The sequence below is a fragment of the Curcuma longa genome, chromosome 20 (genome assembly GCF_044706935.1).
Source record: "Curcuma longa cultivar G26 ecotype Majalengka, Jawa Barat chromosome 20, ITB_CL_G26_1.1, whole genome shotgun sequence".
NCBI lineage: Eukaryota > Viridiplantae > Streptophyta > Magnoliopsida > Zingiberales > Zingiberaceae > Curcuma > Curcuma longa.
Window position 1 is genome coordinate 11061884 of NC_133880.1, and position 10663 is coordinate 11072546.

General features: G+C 36.6%; 1 protein-coding gene, 1 long non-coding RNA gene and 1 other non-coding gene across 3 annotated transcripts; all 3 read right to left on the reverse strand.

Moving 5' to 3' along the window:
* Positions 1 to 995: 995 nt before the first annotated feature.
* Positions 996 to 1887, reverse strand: LOC141812908 (uncharacterized). Its single transcript, XR_012600366.1, has 3 exons — positions 1819 to 1887; positions 1431 to 1499; positions 996 to 1290 (listed from the first exon to the last, which is right to left on the reverse strand). It is a non-coding gene; the product is annotated as an uncharacterized LOC141812908 (long non-coding RNA).
* Positions 1888 to 3012: 1125 nt separating this feature from the next.
* On the reverse strand, positions 3013 to 3654 carry LOC141812865 (uncharacterized). The gene is made up of 2 exons (XM_074700815.1): positions 3335 to 3654; positions 3013 to 3259 (listed from the first exon to the last, which is right to left on the reverse strand). Exons 1-2 carry the CDS (start codon positions 3539 to 3541, stop codon positions 3113 to 3115), a joined length of 354 nt encoding a protein of 117 aa, XP_074556916.1. The 5' UTR covers positions 3542 to 3654; the 3' UTR covers positions 3013 to 3112.
* Positions 3655 to 5082: 1428 nt separating this feature from the next.
* TRNAT-AGU (transfer RNA threonine (anticodon AGU)) lies at positions 5083 to 5156 on the reverse strand. The gene has a single exon. It is a non-coding gene; the product is annotated as a tRNA-Thr (tRNA).
* Positions 5157 to 10663: the final 5507 nt, after the last annotated feature.

A 10663-nucleotide genomic window follows, 5' to 3' on the forward strand; every position in this document is an offset into this window, starting at 1 on the left:
GATTGTGATAGTGAAAGACTACTTGGAGAAATCACAAATTTACCTCAAGTTCAATAATCCATCAACATACATTAACTTCTAAGGAAACGAGAGGAGGTTGGACTGTGATGACTTTTATTGCTATTTATTTCTACACTTTTCGTCGCAAAAATATGTTAGCGACGAAAATATTACGTTAGCGACGAAAAAATTTCGTCGCTAAATACCTGAATTCTTGTAGTGAACAGCAGCAGAAGAGTTGGCTTCTGCTTTTTCAGTGTCCAAAAGGAAGCAACCGCAGCAACCTGCCTCTAATCTGCCCTCTTGGCATGGGTAAATAAATGGTAGGAGATCAAATTCTCTCCTTCCCCCTCTTGTTCTCTCCTCTCCGCTCCATCTACCGGAACATTTCAGAAAACTCATCCTTCGTTACAGTGTTGAATAATCAATTAGTGAATTAATGAATTTACCTTTACTTTTTTCCTTAAAAAACTATTAGAATTGACAAAAACATGTAGTGAGTGAGTGTTCAACTATTGCACATAATAGATATTTTAAATTATATGATTAATAATTGTGGTCCGCTTCTAAAAAAGCTCAAACAAGAAATCTCTCTTGACCTTATCCATTGCCAATAAAGAAAAAAAACAGAGAAATAATTTTTCAGAAACCCATAAAAGTGATAAAACAAAAATACATCCTAAAAGTTGCAGTGTTGATCAAATATTGAATAAAATATATTTGAAGAAATCTAGTCATGGGGCATCGTTTAATAGAAAGGTTATATTCCCTAATGATTTTATTTCCAAACTTTTTTTTTCATTCTTAACATAATTGCACAATCCAAGGATTCATATAGAATCTAATTTAATTTATGGAAACCAAAATTATTAAGAATATGATTGTTTTTATAAATCTCATCCACCGTTATTTAGAATTTAAGAAATGCTTAAGGTGTGTTATGCAGCATGGAAAAACAGGAATTGAATGTTAACCATCGGTTCTCATTGTTCCTGTTTGGCCAACAGTAAACTAATCATCTAAATACATACTCCGATTTTTTTCCTAAGAATACAATATTTAAATTACACTGAGAAGAAAATTTGAAAGATACTTTAGCAGAATGGGCAAATGCCCTTTTAGCAAAATTCAATAAGATATCTGTCATGGAGACTTTATGATCGTAAACTTCATGGTATGACTTGCTATTTAGTTTTTGATGAGAGGATCCTGTTTATGGAATGTACCTAGTAAATGGAATGCTGGCCCAAATTATTGTAACTTGTAAGCTTCTCATATACACCCAATGGACTTAACATGCAAAGGAACAATCATGGCATAAGCATGCACTGAATAATCAAGAGTTCAAAAGAAAAAGAATTACCAATCCAACATAATAAAATCATAAGCCACCTATACCTACGAGTTCATCTAGCTTATAAAAGACATACCCCGAAGAGCAAAAGAAGAATCTGCATGAACTGCTAAACGAGCATTCTTCTCCATTCTTTCCTCCCTCCCTGTCAAGCAATATACAAGTTCATGTCAAATTTCATGATCTTCGCTGAGAAGCGACATTCCGATAAAGTGTACGTGAGGACATAAACACAAGGAAATAACTACTAAGAAAAATCAGCCGATCCTGATCCGGATCGGCAGAGTTGGATCAGGATCGTAAATCTTGGATGAACCATCATATGCCCATGACCTATCTACGAATGAATCGGCGAAGTTTTCGCCCTATTAAAAATGGAATTCTTCCAGACTCACTTGAGAACGAACAAAAACGGAGATTGTGCGAAGGAGAAAAAGAGGAGAGTGATGGTCTTAGGATCTTACCACGCGAGAATCTTTTCTCTTCTTCACTGAGTCGCGTGAAGAGGAGGCAGGGCGATTGGGTGATCGGACAAGAGTAGACGACCCTAGTCAATTTATAGATTTTTTTACCCTACTCAATTTATATTATATAATATATTTTTACCTTAAACTCATTTATTTTTAATTAATTATATAATATAAAATTATTAAATAATTTTATAAATCTAAATTGAAATTTTCTTAAAGGTACGTATGATATCAAAGTCCAATGAAAAATTAATTTTAATTTACTTTTATAATTTATACGGTGGAGAAATAGAGACGACGCATTGTGGATTGAAATTATTTTTAATATTGAAAAACTAATTCTATAATTCCATTTCATAAATAATAGTCATGTTCATTGAACGAAGAGGAATAAGAAGAAAAAACTCATATATATTTAAGTCGGCCTTTCATAGAAAAGGCGCAAGAGGAAGCATCAAGTTTTATCCAAATTCTAAAATATAATAGACAAAAATATGATATAAATGATCCATTCGCATATAGGCCAGATGGGCATCCAGGTCCGCACAGAAGTCCCGACCATAACAAGAATACTAAAAGAGGACCCAACGGTGAACCCCCTCCACAGGATTGCCTTCACTTCACAGGATTGCCTTCACTTCACTGGTGCATGCCCGGTCCGATTGAAACTTGGAATGAGATTCTCCTCGAGCTTATGAGGAGAGAATTTTCATGGAAGATGAATCTCATAGAAAATTTATTATCAAAATTTGAATATAAAAATTTAATTAATAATTTTATATCTCAAAAAGTCAGAAAAATTAAAGTGTATATAAAAATTTATTTTTAAAAATTAATATTCTAATTTATTTTTAAAAAAAATTAAATTCATCAGTCCCAATTTCAAATGAAAAAGATTGAGAAATTTTAAAAAAATATATGAAAGGCTAAATAGACCTTGAGCCGGCATATCCTTCATCTCAGACAACATTTGAGCGAGTAACAATTACATCCAATAAGACTTGCAGGTGCAGATGCATTTGTTTCGGGTTCAGGCTTAGAGATACATTTGAGTGACAACTTTTGAATGTAGAACCAAACAACAATAAAAAGGACTCAAGGAAAATAAGATTTTTTTTCCATTTTTTTTCTTTTACTTTAAACTCATTCAATCAAATAATTATTAGTAAATCTAGATTCATTCTGCTTAGATCAGATTCATAGATCTGAAAGCGACTTCACTGGAAAATACCATGAAAGATGTCTCCTGTGCTGGGCCAGTAGATCCCAAATCCTCACACCACCATTTTTACATGCATGCTACTGAAGCATAATGCGAAGGCGGCCACCTAGTTCCCTCTCTCGGTGAAGGAAGAGGCACGAGCTGAGCCAGGAACGTGGGATGCTCCTCGCCCGGCATTACCACGAACACCTCGCGCGCATGCGGATTCCCGACCTGCAGCAATAAAAAAAATCAGCACCTGCTCTAAGAAAAACAAACACACACAGATGCTCCATCTCGTGCACTCACAGTCACAGCCAGCGAGCTCCGACCCTTCTGGTGCGACTGAACCGGAGCCGGCGACGGGCGGCGGACCTCCGGCGGAGAATCCCGCGCACTGTTCCGCGACCGGATCAGGGACACTCTCGGTATGATGAGATGCTCGACCAGCGCCATGACGAGGAACATGGAGACCAAGATTGCAGTGGCTGCTAAGCCAAAGGAGATGGCGCTCATGGATGCCACCACTCAGCCTCATCTCTCATCGAGTCCCAGCTCCATCTCCATCACTCAATTCTCTAAGAAAGAAAGAAATCAATATAAAGATGGCGATCCTTGTTGTAGTTAGCCAAATGATCCATTTGAGCTAGCTGCCCACATCAAGTACAGATGAAAATGAGTAAAAGAAAAGAATAAAAATTTGCTAAAGGATGAAAATGGAGTCAAACATCCTTTGCTTCCAAGGCATAATTTTATGAACGATAACAGCAATTATTGTAGTTTGTCTGATGAGAAAAGAAGTAGGAGGACAAGGGAGCAAGGCTTTTATGTCCATAGTGCACTGGAGGGGTCCCTTGTCAACACAACAGTATCATTAACCTGGTCTAATACGGTAGCTGAATTGTGGAACCAAGCACGCATTAAAGGTGCCATGTGTTGCTCTAAGCAACTGGAACAGTCATTGAGTTTTCAATTCAATTTGCAGTATCAAGCAGGGATGATTATGTTGGATCATTGGACTTAACTTATATGTATATGTGAAATAATTATGTATGCGGTTAAATCCAATCAAAGATGATCTTTTATGTGAATGATGGATTAAAATAGAAAATATCAAAAGGATAATCCTAATAGGATTTTGAGCCTGGATCAACTATTCTCTTCCGTATCCTATTATTGGAGAGTGTCGGAGAGAAACTCTAAGGGGAATTCTCAAGTGAATCGTGTTGATTCGGAAGATCAAACCGCACATTTCATAAGGTAAAAGGCATTATAGATTCATGTATACATAATTATATTCTGGTTGTTATAAAATATTACAAACACAAGTGTCACTTAAAGCCGATCACGTCTATGTAGGTTGGTTCTTCTTTTTCCCTGCATCAAGCACAAGATGTGGAATCACTGAGCAGAGTAGTCGAGAGGATTATCAATGGAAAAGCAATTAAGAAGTTTGGTGGTCTTTGTCTTGGGAGAAGGTAGGCCGGCATGAATGATGCAATTAAGAAGCTTTGATTTTTCTTTTTCTTTTTTTCTCAAGGGGGAAAAAAAGAAGAAAAAATTTGTTCGTCGACTGATGATGCTAAAGTTCAATTATGATGAGCTACCTTGTTTGGAGTCCTTATCATAGGAGTTGAAGCATAATTGGAAAGACGAAAGGTGCTTGTGGGCTGCAGTGTTGCAGCGAGACCATGCATATGTGCATCACTTTCCTTGTCTCCTTCCTCCTTATCGTAATTAAGATGTGGGTGAGGAAAAGATGGACGATGTGGTCGATGAAGAAAGTTAAATAAATTCTCAAGAACATCGTTTCGATGTTGAATTGGTTAAGAATTGTATTTGATATTTACAGTTTAGAAAACATAGATTTATGACTGAACTTGTTTGTAAATGAATAAACACCTAAGCAATTTGAGCTAGTATTAAAATATATATATATATATATATATATTAAGGAAACCTACTCATTAAAAGCAGGCTTTCATTGAGAGTTGAACTCAAGAGTATTAAAAAAAATTAAAAATATATATATTAAGAAAAACTACTCATTAAAAACATGCTTTCATTGAGAGTTGAACTCAAGACCTCCCGCTTACTAAACGGGTGCTCTAACCAACTGAGCTATGAAAGCTGAATGGTTATTGGGTAAATAATTATTATTTTAATTAACAAGTCTCCCTTTATTGTGAACCATCCCTCGGTTCTGTTTATTATTAATAAGCAATTACCAAAACAAACCCTTATACCAAAAGCACCTCCCGTATGTTGGAAAATAGTTTTTTAGGGGAGCATCCAGGTCACTTTTTTCTCCAAGACCGTCTAGATCATTTTAATTTTTTTCGAACGTCTCCTTCGTTGTTGAATGATGTATAATTATTTAATTATCTTTTAGTATAGTTATCTTTGGTTAAATTTCTAAATCGATTGAATATATTATAGCAATTATAAAATTGTAATTTGAACAAAAATAATAAAAATTCACGTTGTAACTGCTACGGAATCATAATGCTATAAAACACCTAATTGATTTAAGATTTATATGGAAGATAAGTATTAAATAATATAAAATAGTATTGAAAGATATTTAGATAATTATATACGATTCAATAGTAAAATAATATATTTTTTGATAAAAAATTAAAATAAAACGTCTTTCATGATTTAAAAATAAAGGAATGCTCTTAGGTAGATCAATTAGGATAACCATTTTGGATTGATTAATTTAGTTGGTCTATAATGCTATTTGATTGATTGAGCTAGTCAATCTAATAGGCTAAATTAAACAATTGAGCTAAGGCGGCCAATTAAGTCTGTCGAATTGAACAGATTGATTGGATCGAATGATAGATCGGGGAATTTAAAAGAGTCAATCTGGTCAATTTGAGAAAGTCAATTTAATTGAGTCGACCTAAGTCAATAAATTGGTCAAACCAAATTAAATGCCTTAGGTAATGGCATCGATCTTCAAACTAAGTCGAAGTGACTTATCTTAAGTGGTAAGCATGGAGACATGTGTTATCTGAGACTTCATATTCGAGTCCTCTTAGCAATAAATAAAAGCCTTGAGGGGTCTGTTGATTGAGGTGCTATCTTAGTAGTGGGACCTCTTATCAACACAGTAGAATTGTGCATCCAAAAAATTCCTTAAAGGGTTTTCTGACTATGGGGTCGTTTCAATGATAGTGTTGATCACTATAAAAAATTTACCCAGACAATTTTAATGCCTCTAGAGCATAATTGATTTGGTTACGATGGAACAGAGTTGTAGAAGAGGACAATGGTTCGAATATATCCTTCTTTATTGTGGTCAACTGCAGCTTCTCAATTTATCTCCTCAAAAATAATCGTGAAGCCGTTGGATGGTGGATTTCACTTTTTTGCAGAATTCAAATGTCATCCCTCCCTTCTACGTGGAATTGAGAATCCTCGATCAAAGGCTAGAGTAGTTTTTTTATAATCCAAGTATTTAATTAATTCTAGAGATGATCGATTCAGTCTTATGAAAAATTTTTATCGACTGCTAGGATAAATTCGAAAGTGCACGAGACTCCGCGCCTAACAATCAATATCATAGATTTTTAATTACAAGGAGAAAAATATCTTATAGTACACCGTAGCTAAAATTCAAACTATAAATACTTAAGTAAATCATTGAATATTAAATATTTTACCGTTGCACCATTGTTTAGGGGGTAAAGGGTAGAGTAATAATGTCAAACATGCAAACAGTTAATTGATAAAAAATTATTTATGATGGCCATTATGCTAAAAAAAAATTAAAATCATAATACTTATTGAATATTTCATGTCTTGGTGTCAAAATGGTGTGAAATGAGTATGATATATTTTTAACTTCTCATAATTTTTACACAAAGAAAAATAAATATTGACAGAATCTTGATAATTGCAAAAAAAAAAAAATTTAGGACTTGGAGTTTGTCTGAATGGAGCTCAATTTGTTTCATTTAGGGTTTTGATTTGAAATTCAGCTAAAGGACTGAGTCAAACAAATTCATTCCAGGAATACTAACGAGAGTTTTATTCTAAAATATATTCTTATAAAATAGCTTACTTTTATAAGAATTATGAGTTTTTTTTTAAAGGTGAAAAGACAGGGTGTCATAGAATTGCATTGATTTGATTGGTTAGTTTTGTTGTATCAGGTTATGGCCAAAAAAGTTATCCCGTGTTTTGGGAATCTCAAGTTCCGACGTCGACTCACTCATTGCACTCAATCGGATTGTTTTACTCGACTTGCTTAACCTAATGTCATGTCTGACTCGCAAAGAATCGATCTTAGTTAGCCTTTCCGCCTCACTCAACAAATTTGACTTATCGGTTAGCTTACTTGCTTGGCTCAATCAATGCGCTCGACTTGCATTGCTAAGTAAGTTGGTCTCTCTCACTTAGTCTATCACACGTCCGATCATCTAGTTAAATCGACTTACTTAGCCCTTACAACTTGCCAACTTCAATCCACATGCTCACTTTTTCTTACTAGAACTATTTGATTCAGTTCGTCTAACCCATTTGATCCTTTCAACTCACAAAACCTATTTGACTTGACCAACTCCCCTTGCTTTGCTAATCTTTGACTATCAATAGATCCAACCTATCAACTCTTCCATGGTTAACCCACTCAACCAATCTACTTGTTCTAGTCAGATACCATGGATGATCAAACTACCGGCCAATGAACTGTTGACATGTACGTTTCTTGAAGATAGCTGTTGGAGAATACAAAGGAACTTGAAAAGTGCTCAAAAAGGAGAATTTGAATGGTGCTGAGATGGATCCTGCAAACCACTTCGACGCTCAAGTTAAGGTTTTGCGTGAGGAAAGAGTTTCAGGACTTAGAAAAATTAGGATTTTTGTGTGTATACTTATGCCCATTGATATGGACAACTTTTTATAGAGTTGTTAGTATCCGTTTAGGATATGTTTCACATTATGCGTTCCAATTTAGAAGGATTCTGCAATGTGTTCTTCTATTCTGATATACTTGCTCCAATTGTCCATGTCTTCTGAGATATTTTTTTTATTTCTCTAGAAGAAACAGTTTTAGGCTCTCCTAATTTTGTGGGCAAACTGATTCCTAGGACCCAGCATGAAGCCGAGCAAACATAAAAGTCAAGACCCAAGGCTAAGATGAAATCGGCACGTGATGCTGAGCAGGTGCCAGGTCGGAGCTTGAGGTCAGGACCCGAGATTGAGATGAGATCGGCATGTGATATCGAGTAGATATCGAGCAGGTGCTGAGGTCAGAGCTTGAGGTCGGGACCTAAGGTTAAGACCTGAGGCTGAGATGAAGTCGACACGTGATGTCGAGAAAATGCTGAGGTTGGAGCTCGAGGTTGAGACATAAGGTTAAGATGAAGTCGGTGCGTGATGCCGAGCAGGTGCTGAGGTCGGAGCTCGAGATTAGGACCCGAGGCTGAGATGAAGTCGACGCATGATGCCGAGTAGATGCCGAGCAGATGTTGAGGTCAAAGCCCAAGGTCAGGATCAAGACTAAGATGAAGTCAACATGTTATATCAAGCAGATGATGAGCAGATGTTGAGGTTGGAGCTCGAGGTCAGGATTCGAGATTAAGATGAAGTCGGTACGTGATGCCGAGTAGGTGCTGAGGTCGGAGCCTCAGGTCAAGACCTAAACCTTAGTGACAACTACAATCATGGGGTTGTAGGTTTTCCACTTAACCACCCTTTGAATATTATCTAAACTTTCTTAACAATTTTACTCCTTTCTTATTTTAAGGCCACGTGGCGGTTATAGGACAACCACTTGGTTGACACGTGGCCGCCTAGCGATTTCACTATATCACAAGACTTCCTGATTAGTCTAGTTAAAAGAGGCGTAGTTTTACTAACTGGACTTGTGCGGAGTCGGATGTTTTGGCTAAACCAGAGAGGGGACATTTGTAATGGTCAAGTCTATCCCCTCGATGAAAAATAGTCTTATCTTTTGATGATATGCTAAAAAGAGGTCGGAACCTAAGGGTGAGACTTGAGACTAAAGAGAGGTTGGCACCTGAGGTCTCCAGCTAATCATCCTTCAGATCTGATTTGACCCTTTTTGATTCTACTTAACAATTTTACTCTTTTCTTTAAGGCCATGTGGAGGTTACGTAGCCGACACGTGGTCGCCTAGCGATTTCACCATATCATAAGCCTTCCTAATTAGTCTAGTCGAAGGAGGCATAGTCCGATTGACTAGACTTGGATTTTGGATCGTTTAGGGCACGTCTGGCGAACCAGCATAGAGATATTGTACCGCTGAGATCTTTCTTTTTGAGAAGATAAGCTACCACACTAAATGCATATGATACATATAATCACTTATCAACCCTATCATTGGCGTATTTTTTGGTCACATGCATTATCTTCTTTGAGCCTTGAGCATATCATGCCGTCTTAATCGGTGAAAAAAAGATATCATTACCGTATAGACAACTCGAATGGTGCAACTACTCCCTTACCTTTATTTTTGATTATTTGACGGCCAAATTTAAATCTTCATACTTTTTGAGGCATTGTCGCATCAGTCATTGGTGAGAGAGAGATTTTCTCATGATGTGATCACCAGGACGAGATCCACCACTCTTTAGTTTTATTTGATGGCTCTACGAGCAAGCAAGGCAACCCTACTATATACTTACCAAAGGATATTAAGGTGTTGTCAAACCACGCTACCTCTTATTTGTCTTCACTTCCCTTTACGTCTTCTTCCTTTTCTAGCGTCCAACGATAATCATAACCTAGTAAGTTTTTTGCAGTATTCCCCCCTTTCTTTTACCTTTCATGTTGGTGCAAGGTGCATTAGGTCTGACCCTAGAGTTTTAATATTTAACAATACACCTAGGTCTGATCAGTTTGACCAAAGGTTAATCCAAACAGGACCTGATGTTTGGATGTGAGTGAAGTCTAGTCAGATTAGTTTGACCAGATGACTAGCGAAAAGTCCTAGTCGGTTAGACTAGGCAGTGGAAGTCATGATCTGGAAGATTGGGCAAGAAAGTCCTAGTGAGTGATGTCATATTTTGAGAGACAGTTGTCTGAAAAATTTCGACAGCATCTCCCCTGTAACAATTCAACTTTTTCTGAATACATTTCAACATACAGGCCCACATGCCCCCTCTATAATACAACATATATACATAACTGCTAAACAACTACAGGATAAAGGCTCACACGGCCTCAACTACACATCCAACACAGCATCAACTATAACCACCACAACAACTACGAAACAATGAAAATATCAAAGCACATCGATCGTGTTCACAACAAAATCAAACGACAACTCTACCACGAAGCCAAAACATAAATACGCACAAGACCAAAATTACATGTCGAAAATAATCCAAACCACACATCCAATTTACAAACTGAAAACTACACAAAGACCAGAAACTCCTGTTGTGAGATGGGGCAGTCCAGCAGAGCTCCAAGCTTCAATATAATATCCTTATCTACTACCTGAGGAGATAAAAAAACCCCAGGATCTGGGTGGTGTGTATAAAATACTCAGTGGGTACTAGAATGGAAGTGCACAACATGTATATCAACATGGATATCAAAGGTATACAGTCTCAATATGATACTTAAGGAACAAGGTCAATATACTACGTACAACAA